This window comes from Ornithodoros turicata, chromosome 9 (assembly GCF_037126465.1).
Source record: "Ornithodoros turicata isolate Travis chromosome 9, ASM3712646v1, whole genome shotgun sequence".
NCBI classification, from domain to species: domain Eukaryota; kingdom Metazoa; phylum Arthropoda; class Arachnida; order Ixodida; family Argasidae; genus Ornithodoros; species Ornithodoros turicata.
The window spans coordinates 37476849-37500916 of record NC_088209.1 but is presented as its reverse complement, the minus strand read 5'-3'; the positions used below and the strand labels follow the sequence as shown (position 1 = coordinate 37500916).

General features: G+C 45.0%; 1 protein-coding gene across 2 annotated transcripts in view; it reads left to right on the top strand.

The window, feature by feature from the left end:
- Positions 1-24068, top strand: part of LOC135368822 (tRNA methyltransferase 10 homolog B-like) — a 245823-nt gene that overhangs the window by 175355 nt on the left and 46400 nt on the right. Inside the window, exon 9 of one of the 2 annotated variants that reach the window (XM_064602348.1) lies at positions 5589-5756. In XM_064602348.1, coding sequence (XP_064458418.1) covers positions 5589-5679 — 91 coding nt within the window. In that variant the 3' untranslated portion in view covers positions 5680-5756. Of the gene's footprint in view, positions 1-5588; positions 5757-24068 lie in introns of those variants that run through there. The other variant, XM_064602350.1, reaches the window with a different exon arrangement.

Below are 24068 nucleotides of genomic sequence, written 5' to 3'. Positions count from 1 at the left end.
GCCCTTTTAGGGCCTTTGTGTTATGAATAAATGAAATGAAATTCGGGAACGGATATTTCAACGTACGCGCACGTTTAAGGATTTTTGTTTTTAATAGACGAGTTTTCAACGAGGACCACCTCCCATTCTGCTATCTCACTTTTGCCCGAAAGCCCCGAATTGAGGAGTTAATTAATGATTTTTAGGCAATTAATCATCTAGTGGGTAAGTACTCTGTTCCGGAGGAAGTTCTCCTGACCGTATAACTCAACTGCAAAAAAGGCATGTATACTGCTCCCATATCTTTCTTTATAAAAAAAGAAAGAAAGAAAAAGAGCACCCTGTATACAGATCACATCATAATTTTTGTACCTGATGAGATGCAAGTCCACTACATGAAAGCTTGTACGCCACTAAAGAGCAGTTTCAATGTTTGTGTCAAATTGTAGAACTGTGGGTAGTATTTTCGATTTGAACTATATTACAATATTCTTAAATGTCTGCTGAACTACCAATCATCATACGACGTATTCAAGGAAGTCATCTCGTACTTCTTTCCTTTCAAAGACATCTACGTGCGCCACTGAAACGCCTAAACTTCGCTCTTGGAGAGCCCATAAGCGCTCTTTATGAGTCCTGTTTAACGTAAAGGTAGCTCTGCCACAGTATGACATATTGCGCGGCAAAGCACGCTTTACAGAAAGCCGGGCCGCTTTGTTTACCCACCTATCTGACTTCCCTGACACATGAGCAGGCCAGAACTCCTTTCAAGTGTGTCTGTGTGTGTGTCGGGTGGGGGGGGGGGTGCTTTACGGCTTTGAAGGACCCCTTAGTGAAAGGAGTTCGCGCTGTTGACACACGACAATGTCGATCTCGCTTTTGTATTTCACTCAGCGCACTCTAGAATTGCTCAGCACCCCGTAGACTTCACTATAATGTGTTTCTGTCTACGCAGGGCATCAAAATGGCCTGTTGCATAACTTTATAAGAGCCCACACATCCCTTTCTTGCCATTGCACTCGCTGGCTCTTTCTGTGCTTGACTGTTGTCACTCATTACAGTCACGGTTATTCAGAAACACGATGATTACATTGAAGACTACGTGTACTAGAAACTGTGTACGCGCACACGCGGGACAGAAGCAAACAAAACACAGCTAGAAAGCTCAAAACAGTTACAGTATACATACAGTTACAGCGTATCGTTGAAGCGTACTCCATGAAAAAGAACTGCCTCACGTCTAACTTGTTTTGTTAGTATGTCAGAGTTCATAATATTTTGTTTGGAAACGGACGTAATTGCTCCTCGGGTGGCTTCTAAGTTTATCTAGTGTGCGTGGGTGGACATATTACAGCATGTGGAAACCATAATTTGTTCGGGGTCGTGGAGCGTACCAGCGTTCAGCGTAACGCGTGGACCGGGAGAAAGCGTTTTCACGCAAGTTTGCAATCTTCCTTATTTATGTTCTATTTCTATGTATTTAAAATTTTAGATAAATCGAGAGTTTATATTCCTGCAATGAGGAAAGCTTAATTACGCGAAGTTTTTCAAAGACAGGGAAGGTATGTGCCCCGTAAGACAAGTTGGCTACCACTGGCTAGAGTTCAGAAACTATTTCAACGACTGATGAAATCTTATCTCAAAGGTCTTTAAGATAGGCAGTTTCAAGAGATATGCGTTTTAGGCATCGGCTTCTTTTAAGATAGGCATTTAAAGGCAGGGGATAAGGGTAATGGTAACGGAAACAGAAACGGCATAATTACCGAAATTGGAGATGGTAACGGAAACGCATACCACGGTCCGAAATTACCAGAAACGGAAACGAAAACTATCGTCCGGTATTGAATTCGGGTAATGGCTATTGCGGTTGTGCGATAACATTTGAGTGACTTTTCATTTTATTTTTTGTATTTTGGTGACTCCATTCCCTGTAATGCTCTAAATACTACACGAGGGCATGGAAACAAAGCGCAATATTGGATCTCGAGGGTGCATCCCTCGCTTACCTCGTCCCATTCCTCATTACTCCATGACATCAACACATGGCTATACTCCACTATAGCACGAGAATGACAACCTACAATTTTTAGTTACTTAACTTTTACTTTTTTTTCATTTCACCGTGGCTATGGCAGTATTACTACTGGGAGCGTCCGCTTATGAATGCGACATTGGATGAAGGTTACGCCCATCTTGAATTGCTGGACTCAGAGTGACTGAAGACATGTTTCTACATTTCTATTTTTTATTTTTTTTATCTTGCAAGATGTGCGCATCTCAACGACGGAAAATTACGCGTGTGTGTACGCGTGACACCGAAGCATCACTTGGGCAAAAACAGGTTGTTGCCAGTGCCCGATTGTCTGTCCTCCAGCAGCTCTGTAACAGCCGTTCCATTACAGGAAACAGTAACGGAAACGTAACTGAAACGAAAATATAGCAGTAACGAAAATGAAAACGGTAACCAAAATACGTCCGTTACCCATCCCTGTTTAAAAGGTAGGTATGAGCACGTACATTGAAATCCAGGAGGTTATATACTAAAACTTCTGGAGTGGCGACGCCCATACGGGTGAAGCCGGCTGCCATATTGGAAGGGGCAAAAACTGACACCACCATTATGGTTGCTACTTTTTTTGCAGCTGCATATCTCGCCGGGAAACCGATAGAAAGAATCAGTTTGCGTGACGTATGCCTTTAAGAGCACTAAATCTTAGATTTCGTAAGTGATGCCCGCACTTGCCAACGGGTTATGAAAGTTTTATCCAGGGATTTCCAGGTGTGTTTCACGGTCCATTTACATGGAGCAGACGGTTCTAACGCCTCTTTCTGATCAATTACTTTACATGCTGGCATAAAAGCACGTATTCTAGAGTTCTTCTATTTTTCTTCGTCAGCAGGTGTTTAGCGCTTATTCATTCGCTTTTTCTTTCCTTTTTTTTTTTTTTTTTTCTTACCCTTCTATGATGGCGACGCGCCGGCGTCACCGCTCGGTCGCCTCTTCATCCATCCATCGCCGAATTTCGAGTCTCGACGTGACATGGCCAGCACGCTAACCACTGAGCGGTTTATCGGATCCAGCAGATCAACACCTATACTCCAATCATCTCGATCGCTCCAGTGCACGTGACCCTCCGACGTGGCGCGAGCGTTGTCCTTTCTACGCTTCGGATCCCCGCTTTTCGCTTTCGGCTCATTGGCATAGCAAACTTCGGAGATGGATATTTTCATTTACGCGTTCGTTTCACGACTATTTTGTTTGTTTTTTTAATAAAAAATAATGGATTTGAACGTGGATTGTCGCCTACTCAGCGCTCTCACTTTTGTCCGAAGGTTAATCGATCCCAATTAAAGAGATCAAACAGTTCAGGAAAAAGGTGCTGACGCCAGGATTCGAACTTGGGCCTTCTGATTTCCGATCAGATATGCGACCGCCATTGATTGATTGAATTTGGTTTTATTGATCCTTGGGCGTTTGGATGCATCCGTGTTCGTGTTTGTCCTTATATGTAGCCTGCTTCGGTTAATTACCGTTGTTTTCCAATTACAGAGTTAATCGATTACTCTTTGTTACTTAGTTATCCAGTTGTTACATGTTATCTTCGTGTTACAGGACATCAGCCCCCCCACCCCACTCCTTCCTGCTGTCCTCTCTCCATCTGTCCACGTCTGTACGCCGCTCATAGCCGCAGTTGCTTCGCGGCGCTAACACGAAATTAAAAAAAAAAAGAGAGGACATCAGCCATGGCCGGTATAACTCACCTGCGAAGACGGCATCTATGCTGCTCTCATTGATTTTTTTAATGAAAAAATATAACGAATAAAAATAAAACACCTTGTATAAGACCTACGCTCCATTCTATCCTCAAATAAGGAGCAGTGACCCCTTGCAAACTCGCCGCCGTGTCTGGCGCAGGGCGTGTTTGTGAAATTATGTTTTTCCGGCGTAGACGTATACTTAGCCACCAGAGTAAGAGTGACAGCCCGAATTTTATCTTTTTTTTTCTTTTCTTTTTTTTTTTTTTTTTTTTACTGACATGACGACCTCTGTCGTGGTGGCCCTTCCAATTTATTTTAATAAGCCTACATATCCCCCCGTCGAATTTTATAAAGTCCGATTTTCTTCTTGGCGCTTGGAAATTTTTATGGATATTTTTGTCTTATTTCACGAGAACACCTGTCCTTATCCGCCGGAAGATAATTTCTACCCCTCCCGCGGACACACACATGCATCGGATGATTGGATTGGATTGGATGATTGGTCTTTATTGCATTTGTTTGTGATTATCTAGCGCTGCGCGTAGATTCTTGGCGCGTTTCCTTTTCTTCTTTTTTCTTGTGTGTGTGTTTTTTCTTTTTGTTTTTGTTTTTTTCATGTAGAGGAAGGAGAGATTTCTGCGTTGATCATTGCACGGTGATTTACCGACGATGTATTCCCAGTAACCCTTGACTAATGAGTGTGCACGTACAGCTAGCACTTCGGGATTTGTTGGCATCAGGATGCTAGTTATCTGGAGCACATCTAAGCGCCTACGCTGCGATTAGGGAGAGGGATTGTTTGTTTGTAAGGGGAAAAAGAGGACAAACAGGGAGAGGGATTCTCGCCGAGTATCTGTGGACCTTTGCTGTAGTATTCATCCCGGCTCAATTTGTCTGGCTTGCTCTGCGTCGGTTCTCATCTATATCTCCTGGGACCTAACTAGTAGGTAAGGCAGTGTCCCTAAGAAGTAATGTATATCATGGTCGGTCTTTCTTTTGTGTGTGTGTGTGCATGTGTGTCCTTAAAAACTTTTCTTTTTCTTCGTTATTACATAAGCTTAACATAAAGTTTACACGAATTACATAAACCACATTGTCTGATGAGCGTTACGCAGAAAGATTTGAGTAGGATTGAATAGCATTTGGTTTATATTGCGTGCTAGTTCTGTTTCTGACGACATTTTTCTCCAACGTGAAGGAAGAATGCAAGAGCGAGTTGGTGTATAGATTCGAATGAATTAACTTTTCTGGTGGTTCAAAATCGAAGACACGAGACAAAGTAGGAAGCTTCCCTTCCAACTTTGAGTGTGGGCAAACGTTTAATTTCGTCTCACAACAGCCCTCCTTATATATATATATATATATATATATATATATATATATATATATATATATATATATATATATATATAACGTAACGTAAACATTGCTTCCAGCACCGTGTGTCGTAGATTTCCGGCGCACGTCAAAAGAACCCCAGGTGGTCCAAATTATCCGCAGTCCTTATACCTTGCGGCACGTGCAACATGTCGCCACACTGCGCAGACAAACCTTACGTGTACCATCACGGTACCATTATTATTATTAATGCTGTAAGGCGTTACAAGTTCCCATGAGCCCTTGCGTGCCATAGGTGGCGCTTTTCTGAAAACGTCCATTACAAGCTTACGCTTGTCCCATCCTACAGTTTGCAATACGAGGTCTATTGCCAAGTTGCGTTAGACACGATGTGTTAGGCGAGGGCAGTACTATTTTTGAAATGTGATGTGGGCAAGCTTTCGCTTGTCCCATCCTACAATTGGCAATAAGACACGCAAAACACGAAGGACATTTTCGCTTTTCTTTTCCAGAGGTCCTTGTCGGAGCGACAACATCGTGGGAGAGGTGAACACCTCCCAGCGCGCTACCCCAGAAATACCTTCAACGTCTTCTCTGGATTAACAGTCGCTTCCTGATTCTTCTTTTTTCTACTTCTTCTTCTTCTTCTCGGATACCCCATCGTCATAGTCTGCTATCAGGTAAGCACTTCCTTCAAACATCCGCCTCTTATTGGGGGGTTCCTCTTTCTATATGGGAACGGCTCGGCGCGCCCACAAAGAATGTCCGACGACAACGAGGCAATGATGCGCTAAAGTTTGCGACGCTGCCATGATAAATGCTTCTTCCACTCGCGATACCAGTCGTGCCACAAATGACGCGAGTTCTTGACTGAGGATAACTTCCGGCGACTTGGTCTGATGGAGAAATCAATTATACAAGGCGGGAGAAGGAAGACTCGGTCGATAAGTCGGCGTTAGTAGTTTATACGTCTAATACTTTGTAGTACCATCGGGACGGTCTTGCAAAGTTGATGCGTCCGGGAGAAGTGTATCGGATAGCAAATGGAGGAGCGTATGCGTGGAGAGTGGGTAATGTGAAGCCGTGTGGGGCTGTCGACTCGAACGAAATAAGAGTAGGCAGACGAGATGGTTGTTCGGAGGCTGGAACATGCAAACACAACAGAAGCATCAAGTTGTCTGGGAGCATGGACAGTTGAAGTAAGGCAGTCATCGAAAAAGCAAGACAGGTGCGGGGTTTGAACCACGTTTATCTCTCGATTACTATCGAGCGCGCTCGACTAAGCCACTGGACCGGTAACCGGTAGATCCGTGGTTCGAATCCCGCCGCTGTCTGGCCTTTCCGATGTCTGCCGTGCTTCAAGAGTAAGCGGATGATGTTTTCCTCCACGGATGTTGTTCCTCCGCTGTCGCCGTGACTATGTGTATTTGCATTCGCTTCGGGAATACTGATGCTCCAGGAATACGACTTTATTACCATTATTATTATTAAAGGGATTGCGAGACTTCGCCTTTAGTTATGCCAGGTAAATGTAAAAGATGTTTCTTTGCATCGATGCCAACCTGGGGGGACTTCCCGGATGAGGAACGTTTCCCTCCCCAAAGTGCGCTACTAAAGGCACGATTTCGGGGGGTTTGAACCAACGAACATGACCCCACGTCACCGAGTCTACTTCCACTGCTGCTAGCAGACGATACGAGCCGACGAGGAGCGGCATATTCCAAGCGGACAGAATCTTCCCGAAGCGCCCGGGCATATGCGAGAAGGCTTTTTTAAGACGTGAGACTCCAGTAACTCTGACGTTGCTCTTTTCGCACTCGTGTCTCCGCGGAAATTTCGCTCGTTGAATTTCTCGATGAATTTCGTCTTGCGGGATATCCAGCTACTGGATGCCTTGCTGGCGTCACTGGGGACCCCACGGACGTTTCTCAAGAAGCGTCTACGGGAAGCCCCAGGGAAAATTTATGACACAGCGCGGTCGATAAGCGGGACTTGAACTGACCCTGGGACCAGATATCTCCGCGGATGGCTGTTCCACTTCGTCCCAATCGCTTCAACAGATATAATCCTCCCGTCAGAAACAAAATCTGTCTCATCTGCGACACGCTGCTTGTCTCACTCATGAAGCGGGCTACGGAAGAATCGACCCGGAAAGGCACTCATTTTTTGTGTGTGTGCGTTTTTTTTTTTTTTTTTTTCAGAGTCGTCCAGATTTATCTGCTGCTGCCCGCGCGGAGTGAATGTTTTCAGTTCCGGTTTCGACGTTCTAATCTTTCTGCCGCAGTTCGATTCCGTGACACTGCGACGTCCGAGTACATATCGTTTCCCCGCTGATTAAAAGCTTTTTTTGGTGGCGCCAGTTTCGCTGATGCACTGAGCTGTCGTCGTTGTTCCTTTTACGTTAGTGCTTATTTAGTTGCAGCGGGACACGAGGTCGAAACGGGATTATAAGGGCAGTAAAATACAGCGACGTGGCAAGAAATGAAATTGGAACGAGGCCGTCTTGTTGCGCAGCGTCTCTATGAATTGAGTGGAACTGCTCAAGGAAATGCTAAATGGGACTCGAGAGCTCATATTTCTTCTTCGTTTAATCATGCCAACCAGTTCGTTCTATCTCACTTCGTCTTTTCGCTCGATGTGGTTGTGATTTTGTCCGCAAGATGGATCACACCGCCTGTCTGACACATTAGAGAGTCTTAATGCATCGTACGCTATCGCCTTTGCGTACGCAAGGGATAACATTGCTGATTCTGCGCACGCGCAAAACATAAACAGAGCTTCAGTATATCGACGTACGCTATCGCCTTTGCGTATGCAAGGGATAGACAGAGAAAATATATATAGTGTCCACCTTACCCAGAAAAAATAAGTAGAAAAACATGCACACGTTCGCTCATCAGGTTTTTTTAGTAGTCCTCAACGTGTATAGCCCCTAAAGTTCGTACTTCAATCAGCATTGTCCCGCTAATAAAGAGTCTACTACTTGAATTAATAATGATGATGATGATGATGACAATAATAATTCGTGACTTTACGTCGCGATGCAACTGTGATAATGACCGACGCCACAATGATCGGTCGGTGGTTAAATTTTGCCCACCTGAGCGTTCTTTAGCGTGCACCGAAATCTGAGCGCACGCGGCACACCGTACATAACGTCCCTCGCCGAAGACGGCGTGCCTAAGCAGCTTGTACAAGTTCCTGGCGTCCACGGCCACGTTCGAACCCGCGACCTTCGGTTCAGTAGGCGGACACGCTATACCAACTGATGTCGCCGAAGCCGGTGCTACAGGAAAAACTTGCAGAGAAGTACTTAACATGTTTCAACCAGCTTGTTTCCCGCGCGAATCAACAGCGATGAAATGAGACAACACAATTTTCTCAAGATAGGTTCGTATAATTTAAGTGTAAAGCTCTGTAGGTAGTGAACTGGCATGGGAACGCGTTCCTGCTTCAGTATATATGGATTTGATTCACAAGCAGTAGCTAATGAGCATCTCTTGCTAATATAGACGCTGGACTTCGAGAAGCAACTACACGCAGTGACTGCTTGACCGATCCACGGGCACGGTAACGAAATCTCTCCGACAGGCGAAAAGGGCCTCTCTAGCTATCTCTCCCTCTCTCGCGCGCGCTCGTTACTTCGCAAAAAGCTCATGCTTTTTGTTCCAAGCCACGCCACAGCCACGAAAACGAAAAGGAATATGGAGGGGCAATTCACTGCTCCTTTAATACGATTTGACCCGTATATTACAGCGAGAGCTGTGTATGCGGAGTTAAGCATCGGATAGCGTCCGTGCGCCGTGTGTCCCAGATATCCCGTTGGGGTGAGTCACGAAAGACGCGCGCTGCGAAGGTGGCGTGATACGACGTTGATTGTCACGTGGGGTGTGGTGATGCAGGTGGCGGGAGTGGAAAGCACAAGACGCCAGGATGGATCCGCCTAGGAAGATTCGTGTTTGTTTGTTTGCTTGCTTGTTTGGAAGGGAAAAGAGAAGAGAATTTGAACTCGTCTCCTGACTTGTTCTGCTACTCCTAACATAAATTCTCCCCCCCCACACACACACACACACACTCCCCAAAAGTGATTCTCATGTGCTCTACTCGCAAGTTCGCTATTCACTATGCACATTTTCGCTATTCAAAAGTCCACTATTCACATGTTCACTAGAAGTCCACTATTCACAATTATCCCAAGATCTTGCACAGAGAATCCTAAAAGGTTGCGTCCATCCCACAGCTTTGGACAAATTTCACAAATGCCGCCAAGGCAGCGTCCCTCGTGTTGGATGCCCAAAGTCCCAACACCTTCACTACATTGAAGACACTGCTGTCTAGCCAAGCAGAAGATTCTTGTCTTCGGTTAAGATTGTAAGGATTCCTAAACAACTGAACTGGGTCCGAGTCGGAATGCATTTATAAGAGAGAACTTCGAAAACATATTCTTTGTGAAGAACTCTCAAACACAGAGCTGTCGCTGTACTTCAGCAGTGAGTACCAAATGTTGCACAGCTGCTCGCAATTTCTTCTCTCTTTTAATTCAACCCGTGCAGTGATTGCTGTGGCGTTTTCTGGTTTTCTTCTAAGCCTAAATTATTTAACAAATTTTTATGTCTGCTTGCGTACTGTCGTCGCTGCCAGATAAATGCACACACGAGTTTTCTTTTCGATAAGCGTGCAAGTGTCGGTTAGACGGCCATGCATTTTTAGCATGCATGCGTAGCTCATGCAGGCTATGCATTGTTCTCTATGGGCTAGAGTTTGCACAGAGTGCCTAGCGCGTGCTCCTTAATATTGCAGCTATACCATGGAACCACGCGGAGGACATTATTTGATGTTGGATTCTCTCCTCCTATGTCCCAGCAGCGGCGCGATTGAATATGCAGTCGCCCAACTGCCTAGACACGCAAGATACACACGCATAAAGCTTGAATGTGACACAATCTGTTCAAGCGAGTGAGCCCCCGAAATCAAAAAGGCGTAGGCGCCTTTCTTAGAACTGTTACGCCGCCATCGCATTATCGTTTAACTAAGGAATGCTCAAGGAAATGCGTGTGCGCACGTTAAGCTTGCGTATCCTTTAATATTCACTTGGGAGCTTTTTGAACGCGCCTTGCATAATTTCTTAGGCCACCGTGTGGATGCAAAGAATGAATCTCAAAGACGTGCGCATTTGAAATGAAGTTCGTAAGATTAAGTCTTACGTATATGCGTATAGGTCTTCGCGAGAGTTCTGCGGTATTCGGCACGCTTTTATCGAAGTGTCTTTCGAAAACGTTTCATTCAACGATCATTTCATTTCATTCACCGAACGTGCGGTCGCAGACGACAAACAGAGCACCACACGCGCTACCTAGCAACTAATACTGTGTTCAGACAGCAACAAGCCTCAAACGAATGAAGAATTCGATCAATAGAGTTCACCACGAAACGAGGGAGTACTTCCGGCCATTATACGCAGCCTTTGCTCCATTAGACACCGAGTCATCACCATTACACTCGACTCGCTCCGGCGAATACAAAATGTACCAGTGATCAGCAGCGAGCTCATCATTGTTGAACTCAATATTTATTTATTTATTTTGTTTTACGCTGAAAAGCGTTGCAGAGGGGAGTGAGAAAAAAAAAGCAAGGCGAAACAAGATTACAATTCAATAAACTCATAAAATCAATTTTCGAGCGCATACTAATACGTGTACTGAGAGACTCACTAGCAGAAACTATAAAGTTGTACGAGGTACTGTTCGTATACTGCGTCCCCGCGACCTTATTAGTATATCATTAATTAATGTAGTAGAGCGAGGAAGGTGGTTCCAATCGATTGATGTATACGTGGGACACACTCGAATTCTGATACCTTCTAGTAAAGGGAAAAAATTTCAAAATTTTTACCCTCTATTTCAGAAGTTACCCCGTAACCTATGAGCAGTACCCTCTATAAACGTTGCACAGATCACCTATAAATAGAGGGCACTGCCTCCTAACCGCCACACCGACGTAAAAGTTAGTCTCGCCAGGCATGGCTCTCTCTAAGACGCCCGCCTCTTCACAGACGCTACAGAACAAATGGTGCTCAAAATGAGCTCTCATCTGTGCAGAACGCATACTGTCATTCGCAACATATAGCTATAATGTACGTAATTCATCTAAAGACATCCAGTGGCGAAAAGCGAGTGATCACTACAGGTACAGATTCACATGCATGAACAACAAATGAAAGAAGTAATTGCAACTGGAGCATATGTATTATTTAATTGGCAAACCTAGAACTACAGCTGAGGCAAGAGCACGAGGACGTCACAATACCAACAGTTCAGCTGTGGTGAACGACATTCAGTTTCAAAGAAACATACTCCAGTCCTCACGTTGTTGCAAGTTCCTCTCCAGTACGCGCAAACATTTCTATTCCTTTCCGATACGTCAGAATGACACATCAGCGACGCGGCGGCTATGGTTGATCAGAAGCACACAAAGAAGTAAAACACAAGGATGACAAAGAACTGAGCAAATAACGGACGTAACACACACACGTACACACTCTGTTGAACCGCGTTGAAGAGATGGGCTGTGCGGCGATTAGTGTTTCTAGACTGTCCAGCAAAAACGTAACTACGTAAGCTTTGTAGTGAACACAACGTAGAAATACCCTGATCAAGTTCCATCACTTGAACCTTGCGCTTTCTTCAGAATTCTGAACACGATCCGCAGTTCGTACAGACGCAGACACACAATAACGTAACACACACTGCTTCAAAACTCTCGTTCTGAATGATTGAATGTGCGGCTTGAACGAGAACACTGTGACCTTTGAGCAGTACCTTTTACACGGGTTACCTTGCAAACAAACAAGCAAAACAGACGAAGGAAATTCAAACGCGGAATTCGTTTAGAAGTTACAAAGTTCCTATATAAAGGGTATATTTATAAGTTACGACGATTGGATTTCCGTCGAACTCTGTAGTAACCTCCATTGCTCCTCCAGTGTCACGTTACAAGTCGTGTTTAATCTCTAAATATAGGTATCGGACGTGTAACCTCTACGATATTTGGAAATCTACGTCTATATAAAGGTTACGCATTGCTAAAAGTTACAATAAAGGGTACCTAATTAAGAGTGTATAAATGAGGAGGAGGAGGAGGCTGTAGTGTTGCGACAGTGAACGCCCACTTTGTGCTGAATATTGCATATCGAATGGAGAGACAGCCCAACTTTCACTTCACTCCCTCGCGTTTCGAGTGACGCCGTCCAGTCTCCAGAATTGCTGAAAATGGAAAGGCGTACACCTTTTTGCGACAGATTCCGCCCTGTTAATGACCGTAGATTTTAGGAAATATCTTCCCGGGATCAGCACCGCAAGCGATGACCTTTTTATCGGCCGCGCGTTCACAGACACGGCCCAACCGCGGGGGCGGACCGCATTATCAAGGGGCTCTTCTCCAGTACATGAAGGACCGCCTCCATTTTGCCTCCCTCCACCATAGCCCATAGAGAGAGTCGTGAACAACGCTCTCTCCTCAAATCAGAAGTGATTACGATATCATTAGGTAAGCCAGGGCTTCTTATGCAGTGAAGTTCTCTTTTTTCAGGGTGTCTAAAAGCAGAACTTCACTGCATAGCACGCTCTACACCAACCACGGCGTTATCGCAGTGTTATGCAGTTATCGTTGAAAACAGGGGCGTATACACCTTTTTCTGACACTTGTACAACGATAGTCACAAAGAGGTGTCTCATCCTGTGCAGTGGTTGCCCCCTTTAGCGTGTTACGTTATGCGTCATTTGTCCTCCAAAACTGCAGTTCTCTCTCTCTCTCTCTCTCTCTTAATTTCTTGTTTTTTTCAGGGGTCATTATCCCGTGCTATACTGACTCGATGCTTTATGTTCTTTTCTTTTCTCTTTTTTTCTTCTTCTAAAAACGGCAGCGGCATTGCAGTTATCGCTGAAAACAGGGTGCGTACGCCTTTTTCTGACACTTGTGCAATGATAGTCACAAAGAGGTATCTTATCCTGTGCAGTGGCTGTCCTCTTAGCGTGTTATGTTATGCTTTATCTATCCTCAAAAGCTCCAGTTCTCTCTCTCTCTCTCTCTCTGTTTCTTTCTTTCTTTTTTTCTGTGGTCATTTTTTTGTGCTGTACCGTCTCGATCCATTATTTTTTCTTCTTTCTTTTTCTTTATTTTTTTTTCTAAAATCGGCAGCGGCACGGCACTTTATATACCGAAGACTTTCTATAATATTTATGACGCACGTTTAACCAAAGTGATGGGAACACACGCGAGCGCAAAACTCGAGCGACGCCATCTGTTCGCCGACGTTCTGTCTTCCCCCTTTTTCTTACCTTCGACATTGCCACACGGCGATTTTTCCTCTGAGACCCTCTCCTTTTAGCGAACGATTACATCGGTGCGACGGCGGTCCAACGTACTCGACGATGCCCTAGCATTACTTCTTCCTCCTTACATATTTATTGCACGCACTGCCGAATGCTGGTTAAGTTATGACCCATAATGGGGCCCTCTTTCCTTCTTGTTTCTTTTTCTTTTGTTCTAATAAATATATCGCCCTCTTTCCTTTGTTCGAGCATTAAACATGCATGTGCGACAATTTCCGTCGGAAAAATATATATATACTCGCCCGCTACGTGCTCGGTATGGCCGTTATTTTGAAACGTTCGAAAACAAGTAAAGATCACGGCGGTGAATTATTTAAGGCGGATTTTTTTTTTTTTTTTTTTTCTGATTCGGTACGTGCGAAGAACTGAAACGTTTTGCTACATTCGTCTTACGAAGGTTTTCTATTAAAGGCTGTGTCCGCGCAAGGTTTTTTTGTATTAGAGCCCGTTATTCTGAATCCTATCATTCATTTGAGTGTGTTGAACGTGGAATACGAAATACGCCTGCGCAGTATCGATGAGAGCCAGACGTATGCTCCCTATAAAGTAGGACCAGAAGTATCGTTCCGTTTTTCCGTTTTGAGATGGCTTGAAAATTGGCTTGGCTTGAAAAGATGGCTTGAAAATTCCATTTCAAGCCCGCTGTTCACCGTGCATATACCCTGACCTATAACGCCGCGAGCGATGTCATGAACCGTCCTGCGCTCGAAGAGGTCATTTAGAGACGTCTTCCAGTGCGTCTTCCATCGCATTGAATGCAGTGTCCTTGCGTAGTCACTATAGAAAATGGGGTGTTGGATGGTCAGTAAACAACAGCAAAACAACAACATAAAGGGGGAAAAAAATGAAGAAAGGAGCGATGTCTCTATTGGAGTGGTCTGCGAGGCTGTGGGCGTAGAATTTACATTGGTCACGTTTAGATTAACTGAATTCTGCGAATTAACTAACGGTTAATTATTAGTTACTTTCATATAATTTAACCGCTGCACCAAACCGTAATGCCAAAACGTCATATTAAATTTCTTAAAAGTGTCAGCCACGTAAACAATCGGAAAGAAGTATCTTCTATGTATATTTTTTTTAATCCATGATTTGTTAGAATGGTAAAGAAGACTACGGCCTGCTTGAACAAGACAAGTGATTGCTAGCGCAGAGCGCAAAAGCAACGAAAAATAAAGAAAGAAAAAAAGTACCCAGAGCATTTTCGATAATAGCCAATCTCTTTGCCATCCATTACGGGCGGGAAAAAAAATGGCAAAGTATCAAGGTTACGCACACGGTGTTCCTTTTATCTACGTGCATACACGCATTTACATTTCATAATAACCGGCGGTAAAAAGTGACCTGCCTGCGGCTAACACACAATCAAATTATCTCTTGCCCCCCCCCCCCCTCTTCTCCGCCCAACTTGTTCGTGCGGCGTCATCCGGTTACCTCGGTTCCGTTAATAACACGGGGCTAATTTAATAACGGTCTCGGGATACAACAGTCGGTATAGACCGAACAGCGTTCAGCCGAGTATACTCTTCATGGGGGAAAGACCCGAGATTGAAGCAACACGTCTGCTCAAGGATCGGTAGTTCTGCCAGTAATAACTAAGGTAAATGGGTAATAACTAAGGTACAAGTAGTTTGTAACTGTGACCACAGTAATTAGTTACTTTAGTGCAAAAGTAGTTGGAACTAGTTGCCCAGGTATCGCTGCGCGCTGCGTCACGGAAGAAGCGCGCTGCGAAGGTGGCGTGATGCGGCGTCGAGTGTCACGTGAGGTGTGGTGATGCAGGTGGCGGAAGTGGAACGCTGGGGAAAGGCGGAAGAATGCTGGCGCCGCCGGGGAAGTTTCTTAGTGAAGGTGCTTTTCTTGCGAACTTGCAATACGAACTCGTTCTGAAAAAGATGGTAAAGATTCCAAACTATATGAACAAGGTGAAAGTCGCAATGTAAAAGATAATTTCGAAGTATGAACACATTATATGTGAAGAGCTCTCAAACACAGAGAAATAAACGTAGTAAAGTCTGCACAAGTCGCGTAGCGACACAGTTGTCGCTGTATATTCTTCCGCGAGTACCAATGGTCGTTTTTCCCTCGAAATGTCAATGTAAAGTAACTAGGTAACTTTAACGTGAGGCTGCAGCTGTAACTACTTACACTTCAAAAACAGTAACTGTAACCCCGCTACTATTTTTGCAGGCTAGCTGTAACTTTTTTTAGTAAAATGGTGTGATTTAGTAATGACTGAAATGAAATGAAACGACACAAGAATGACCTAACAATCCGCCATTCCCGTTTTTTTTTTTTTTCGTTTGCCAGGTCATTTCTTCGGGATATATGGGCTCCAACTTTTTTCTTCATCTGCCATTATTTAAGTCTAAGTCAGTGTATTTCGGCAAAACATCATCATTATCTTCAAAAAATACCTATTGATATGTTTGTGTGGCGTTAGTAAATATATATATATATATATACACAAAGTAAGAATACCCGAAGCTTTGTATATGTACTTTGTATATGTACTTGCTGGCTTGCACTGCGGCCTCCACAGGTGGTGCCGTCACCGTGGAACATTGACGTCTTGCCGAGACGCACTGTGAGCGCCGACCCAAGATCGTGTCACTTCCATGCGCCAGGCTGACGAGCTCCAAGCAGAGCGAAACAGCTGTCCTTGGCTGGGAATGCACGATCAAATTGTAAACACACACACACATATAAATGTATATATATTTCTCAGCAGGATTGAAACCCATGCTCGGCAGTACGGCACGAACGAAATCACATCGCGCCACGTGGCAGTGCTCCTCTCGCTGAATGGCCGGTGCACGAGCAACCTCTGAAGATTTACTTTGACGACCGATTTGATGGTGTTGGCTGACTGCCACCTCATGGCCTCATTGCTCGTATAGTTGGTGGTAAAACGTTGCCCCGTGTGAACGCAGCGTCAGCGCTGGCAACGCTGTGCACGTCGTGGCCCTACTAATCCCTCCCGTCCAAGTAGGCCATCATCTCTCCGCCCGTCATCCCGACGACTCTGACGCGAAATTTGGCAGGGTGCATGAAATTGTAGTCACGTATGCTATCATCCTGGAGTACGTGACCCCCTTACGAGGAACCGGTGGAGGTGAGGCGCGCGTTTCGCTGGAATCTCTACAAGTACGGCAGAACTCGATCTCGCGGGGGATCCCATATGAGCACCATCCGGCTTCACACGTTTTCCTGGGGACGGGCTCCTTTAATTAGATGGCGCGATAATAACGGCGCGTCGTGATGAAACTACAGGCCCTCGCGTGGTGTCGGGCCGAGATTTCCGCTCCCTGAACCGAGCTGTGAGGGATGGGATGGTATTCGCCGTCTTTGCACGATGGCATTCTTCTGCAGTACGAGGGCCGTGAGTTATTGGGGAGGGGGAGGGGGGGGCGTCAATCAATTTCCTCCACAATGGGTGGTTTCAAGAAAACTGGGGAAAGCGCGCTCCTGTTTAAATTGAATATGAACTTCGGCGTCGGAGTGGTTTCCGCTTTGCCGCCATCGGGTCGCTCTTCCGGAAACCTGTAGCGCTAACATACGGTAGAGAATGTAGTATGGTTCTGCATGTAGATGCCCGGTGTATGGGGGCAAGTGTTGACTTCTTTACGGTACACCTTTTTTGAATCCGTTTGAGCTGTATTTCGGTTTATGCGGATGTAATGTGTAACAGCACTGAAAAACGCCGTAAGTACAGGGTTCGCCAAGATAAACTTTGGGGTTTGCAACGGAGATAAAAGAAATAAAAACAGTGTCGGGAAGCGAAAGTAGATGTTACAGGACGTATTATACACCAAAATTTTATACCTATACCGCCACTTGGCCCATTTCTCTGCGGATAAATCGTGGGAATTAAAAAAAAAAACGAACCGGCTATACCTGCGTTTCCAGTCGGCTGTATACCTGTGTTTCAGCTCCTTCCGTCAGATGGCGACACGGTCGAACGCGGCGTTGCAGACGATATCGAAACCAACTGAACGAGTGGAACTGAATACAGAGGACTACTGCGCGAAGACTACAGAGATACTGCATCGCCGCGTTCGATCGTGTCACGCCATCTGACGGAAGGAGCTGAAACACAGGTATAGCCGATTGAAAATGTTATGGCGATTTTTTTAATCGATATAAAATTTTTGTGCATAATACGTCCTCTAACGTGTACTTTAGCTTCCCGACACTGTTCTTATTTGTTTTATCTCCGTTACGAAACCCAAACTTTACTTGGCGAACCCTGTACAGTTCTCACCAGAGTTAACTTGAACGCCATTTCTGCCTGCGGCCATGGTGGGGCTTAGTAGAACTAACGGCGGAGAGTGTTTTGGTCATCTATTTACAGTTAGAGGGATGACCCTCGTTGTGAAGGCGTTGTTCTCTGCTAGGCGCCGCCAGGGTGGCTCCCTTCTCGCTTCGCAGGCTGGAGAGTTGTTCAAGTTAACTTTGACGCAAGCCGTACATCCCGTTTAACTCCGACGCTGGCGCTCGAGGGGCAAGTCCTCCTCCTCATCACTGGTGCTCAAACACGTATAGCTAAAGCCTACGCTGAAGCGATGGTGAATATAAAACACACTTTAAGGAGCTCTAAAGTGCCAAAATTTTGTCCTCGCGAAATAAAAGTAGTCTTCACCTTGACAGCAATACGAAAGGAACGGGTTTCTATCCGTCGCGTCCTTCGTGATCGAAACATGACCGAAAGAAACAGCAATTTTACACTTTCCTTCTTCGTCTCCTTCTCAATGCGGAGCGGGCTCCCATTGGTCTCCTCAAACTATTTGCCCAATCATCGGGAGAGACAGGTTGAGAAGGCCAAATGGCAGGCCGCTCCGAATCACTGTCCTCCTTCAGAAAGAAGAGGGATAGGCGTAATTTGCGGTTTCGTCCGCGCACATATCGCGAGCGACGTGACGGATGAATCACGTTCCTTTTACCGTGTATTCGCACGAAAGGCATCTTAACGGAATATTCTAGTGGAAGAAAAGACAGGAACGCTGCTCACGGAGCCATAGTTCCGTCCCGGGATCACGTGATAGCAGAAAGTTATCATGTTTATCGCATCTTCCGCTGGAGTATTCTGGGGAATGTCGCTCGTGGTGAATACACGGTAATATACTACCGTCAACGTAACGTCATCTTTCACTGTGCGAGGAGAAATGTTTGCACTTTATCTGATCCTTTAATACCCCCTCTCTTTCGGGAAAAACAATTTTCTTTTTCCTTAAAAAAACACACAAAAAGAAAAAAAAAACATTTTCCTCCTTTCACTTTTTGTATGAAGAGGCTTTCTCTGAAATCAAACTTCCGCTCCGACGACCAAACGCCATTTTTTCCGCATTGGCTGTCACAACTAATTATAGGAGCTCGTCGCTAGCAAAGCAAGACGTATATAATTTTATCGCTATGCCCGATGTCTTTGCAAGAAAAACCAACCAGCGTGTGTCGACCATGTCGTTTCGGTGGAGCTCCTGTTATTACGTCCCTTTTAGCGACGTTGCGAAGCGTGCTGATTCTCGTTCGTCGCCTGCTCCCCTTCACATACGTCGGTAATAAAGTAGGTGTGCACGCAGAGATACGGGCGGTACCAAGTGAAATCTGCGTTGAATTTACGGATGAATGAAACATAAAATCTGTAATTATTCCTCGCTCTAAACCAGTGTGTGCGTGTTGATGCATGCATGCACCGTTTAAATTCGAGGCAACGCAAAGATGGAAGTAAAAGATGAAAGATCGGTAACAACCCCACTTCGTCGCTTGCCTTTCGAATCCCCACACGATGTTTCTCTTCCTTTTTTGTGTGTGTGTTTGTTTGTTAGCATTGCGCTAAAGAATTCTGAACAAAATTTTGAAGTGAGGTTTCGCTTCCTTCTGTTATGACGTGGTACTTCATTCAGGAAGCAAACCCTGCGAATTTTCTAAGAGCGCGGCGTTGGAGCGGGCTCTCTTCTAAAGTACAAAGCGAGCACGAAGCATAGAAGGTCTTCTCTCCGACAAAATGAGAGAAGAAGCCGCTGAACAGCCAGGTAGTTAATTACGACGGAGACGCAGAGCGGAGATATTCGGTTAGCGTCACACTGACAAGAGTTCTTCGCGCCGCTTAATACGGAGCGGGCTTCCGGACGTGCGATATGCCACGCTAAGTGATCCTGCAAATTAATGCCCCTGTAGGTCTGTTGTGTGTTGCTTCTGTTGCCTCCGCTCTTGATTGTGTTCTGCCGACGGCCAACTTGAAGACTGGTCTTTGTGGCGCAACATTTCTCTCGTTCCTCCTTAATGAAGCGTAGCTATGTTCCTTAATTGCACTCCTGTGTCGGTGATGCGCGTTACACTCGTGCTGTGAACAACCGCATCTTATACCCATTCACTTACGAGAGTGTTTGCTGTTCGTCCGGTTGGTTGCGTGCAACCGTGTGCGAACAAGAACTTTCTTGGTAATGGTTTCGAAACGACGCGCTCCAAAAACGGAAGTTACGTGGTGTAGCTCTTCTTCTTCTTCTTCCTGCGTCCGTCTCTGGCCTTCATCCACCAAGAGAGATTGGCGAGGGCTAAACTACGGTTACACGTGACTATGTTCCTAACTAGTTCTCTTTCTGCGGCGTAGACCGCGTGGTATACTCTCGTCCTCTTCAGGCTGGGAGCGCTTTTATACAGCTTCACCACATAGCACGCTGAAGGACGACCATTGCACAGAACGATACGTCACTTCCGATCTATGGAAAAACCCGTGCCGCACTCCCTTTTTGTGACAGTTAACATAACTGCAAAAGTTTCCAAAAAAAAAAAAAGGCGTATGCGTCCTGCTTTCAACAAATCACTGGAGATAACGTTATCATCCGGGATGATGGCATCCGGGATCCGGGTCGGGAGCATGTTGTGCGGTGAAGTCTGATTTAAGAGCCGAACGTTCTGCTAAAGCAAGAAACCTTGTTCTCTTTCTGCAAGAGGACGACCCCTATAGCCCTTTGCACTCCCTGACGGGTTCACGCACCCTATACGCAGCTCCATCCTTAATCCTCCATCTTTTTTTTTTTTTTTGGTGGGGCTATAGTTGTGAAGATGCCAACTTCTGTGTGGCCAATAGCGACGAGCCGGTGAAGTCATTACCCTCACCCCCTTTTTAAGAGCGTGTGGCTGGTGTTAACGATAACTAGAAGAAAGAAGGAAACAGGCAGAGGGATTTGTCTCAACACGGTCTGGATGGGATACACTTCGGCTTTCCCGGTCCAAGAAAGTAAAACGGAAACGAAACCGGCGAGACTTGGAACAACATCATTGTGCTGATGGAAAAGTTCATCCGTACACAGGTTTACATTTCCACCTTACAATTGGACTCCTGCTTTGGTTTGCACGGGAGCGGAAAGAACGGGAAATGGAGTTGAGGGTCTCCCAGTTCCTTTGCTGCGTGAATTTCACGGCTCCGTGCAAGCAGCCTCTTCGTATTGGCTGTCATCCTCAGCTCTGTTGTCGCTGTTGCTGGCAGAGCATACAGGCGCGCATGCGCTCCTTGCGGCATGGTTGTCTGAAATCAGCGACCCGTGGTTTATGCCATCTCATATCTCGAGGTGTTGCGAGATCATTTATTTCGAGTAGGAAACAGGTACAGCATATGGTCTGTGGGGGGAGGGGGATATATTTGTTAGAACAAAGAGAAAGAAAGGGGAGGAAAGGTCAGCCAGACGGGGCGTCGGCTTTCTATTCAGCAAATAATAAAGAAGAGTAAAACAAATAAAACGAATTAACGAACGAATTAGGAAATAAAGGATAAACTAACATGGTAAAAGAATGCTGAGATAGATTAAAGACAAACATGGCTTTATAAAAAAAGATGACTAACAAACGGTGAAGGAAGGATGAGATACACTAAAGAAAAAGATGACATTTAAAAAAAAGATGAGGTTAATGCGTTGAGGGTGAGGGTGGGGCACTGAAAAATGAGATGTCACTGTGACTTGAGTTCACAGGCTGTTCGTGAGACCTGCGTCGTTCAGGAACGCCAAAACTGCTTTGGTCACAGACCACTGCGCGGGATGTCGCTGTGTGCATATTGTCCAGCTTTAATACAATATTTGAACAACATGTTCGAGAGCAATCAAGGAAATATGGGCTGTAAAACTAGTGACAGGCAATTTCAGACAACAGTCTCGCGAGCAGTGCATGATGATGATGATGATGATGACCTGGGACTGTTTCCCGTCGTCTGATTGTCGTTTAACACCGTAGAATCGGAGTGGTGGTCCGCTCCTCCGGACCGCTTCCGCTCCGCGCTCCGCACTCCGCTCCGCGTCCTCCGGTTGTTTCACATGTTTTTGCTAACCGTACAAGCGACTCCTAGCGGAATGTTCAGGCGCAGACGATGATTACGTATCCCGAGAACTGTGTCATCTTAGATCGGAGACGATAATTGCATTTTGGGTCGATCTGTGTAAGGCACGAGCACTGGATGTGTTGGCTTAGCTGCATGGTCTTCGTCAGTTGCCAAAAAAAGAACCGCTGGAAGAGTCAGTCGCATTCTTGATGGAGCCAACAACTTGTTATGTTACTGAATATCTTGGTTCAGTTTCAGATTTCATTATACACTATGATGTTTTATAATCGACACATCATAGAGCCAGCAAGGCCTGCTGTTTCGAGATTTCTAAAAAGAAAGAAAAAAAGAGGTGGCTTCAAATAATGGCTTCCTCCAATTCTGAAATATCTCATTACCCCGAAAACATCAAATTAACGAAGTTAATTAGCAGGTCTCATTTAACTACTCTGCAGACTTCGACAGCTACAAACCACTGTGATGTTCGCCGAGCTGAAAAAACACAGCGAAGAAGCCATCTCTCTGCCCCCTCTCCCGCTTTTTTTATAATAAAAAATTATGTTTCAATTGAAAAAATATTGCCATGTACATAGTTCATATATTTACGTAAAGTAGCTGATGCACCAATAAAACCCGAGTCAAATCAAAATATATTTACGTAAACACTACAGCTTATCGCGGAGCGATTCTGTCAGTTATGAAAGCTGAGGAGCTGTTAAGATGTTGTTTTCCTGCACCTGTCAGGCAGCGTGTTACTGACGTTTAGAGTGCGGATTTCCTCTTCGTTGGGAGTGGTACAGATTATCCATCTTGATGTTCTAAACACGAATCAGGTCGAACAGGGCCCATTAGTAACCCTAATGTTAATGCCTTTTTTTTTGCCTTTGCCTGTGCTTTTGATTTTTGCCTTTTTTTGTGATTAGTGCCCGTTTTGAAAATAGGAGACAAGTGCCTAAATGGACACTTAACTTTTTGGTTCATGTTTATGTCATAGTTTTTGCAGCAAAACATGAGAATTAACGCTTCGACGCGCTACGTCACAGAGTGCAAGTGTCCGCCAAGTGTGCACGTGGCAGAAAGTAGATTAAAAAGTAGAAAATAGATTATTTTGCGCCTCCGTTCCTTGTACCTGGTGCAACACAACGTCTGCCCTTGCAGCTATGCTTAGTGGTCACCAAGGCTGTATAAGCTACCCACGAAGTGTAATTAGCTTACATCTACATGACTCTAAGCGTAACGGAGTTCCAGGAAAATTTACTTTGACAGAAATGCACCTCAGTTAGTTACAGTTGCTCGTGAAAAGTTATTGAGTTACTTCTCAGTTACTTCCAGTTACTCATTTTCAAGGTGGCATGTAAAACTTTGACACACCGGTTCAGCTGGATTTTGTACCCTTATTTGACACACAGTGTACCATAAGTAATACTTCTTAAAAACAAAATTCTGAAATAACCCACAACGTGCTTGGCACCTAACACACAGGACCCAAACGCAGGACCTAGAACTCGCATGGAAATTCGATGGAAGAAGCAAGTTTCCTCAGGGTGCAAGTTACTCGAAAAATAACTAAATTACAGTTCGGATTCAAGTTTCAGAAATTATTTGGTTGCAGTAATTAGTTACACAAAAAGTAATTACTTACAGTTACTCAATTACCTTTAATAAAGGAACCGTAAACAGGTATACAAGGTACGTATTTCTCAGCGTTATGTCATTGCAACTTAGGCAGTGAAAACTCCTTGCAATTACAAGCGCTCAACACCTAACTAACTAACTAAACTAACTCAAGTTACATCAAGAAGTAACTTTCCTCAGGCCGGGTTTCACCAACGCCGATGAACACTTGAACCGAAATCAACGGTCCCTTAAAGTGAATTAACGCTTAACTGTGCTTCACAAAAGGGAGTTATTGTTACGGAAACATTTATCACGTCACCAACTAACGTTTGCAAAAAGAATTGAGCGTTAACTTCAAGTTTTTAGCAACGCTTGATCTCGGTTCAAAGTTAACCAGTGTTGTTGAAACCGGGCCTCAGAGTGCAAGTTACTCAAAAACAATTAAATTACCGTTACGGATGCACGTTTCAGAAAGTAGTTGGTTACAGTAATTAGTTACACGCAATGAACTCAATTACCCTTGCAGTAACTCAATTGCTCAGTTGCTTTGCAGCTCTGGTGGTAACGCTCCTTCTGTTCCCGACGATATCCCTCACGAGTACCCGTGTTGGTGCTTGGTACCCACATGCACCGTCAAATCGGTCGACGTCGTGAGGCCGTTTTCGGCATGT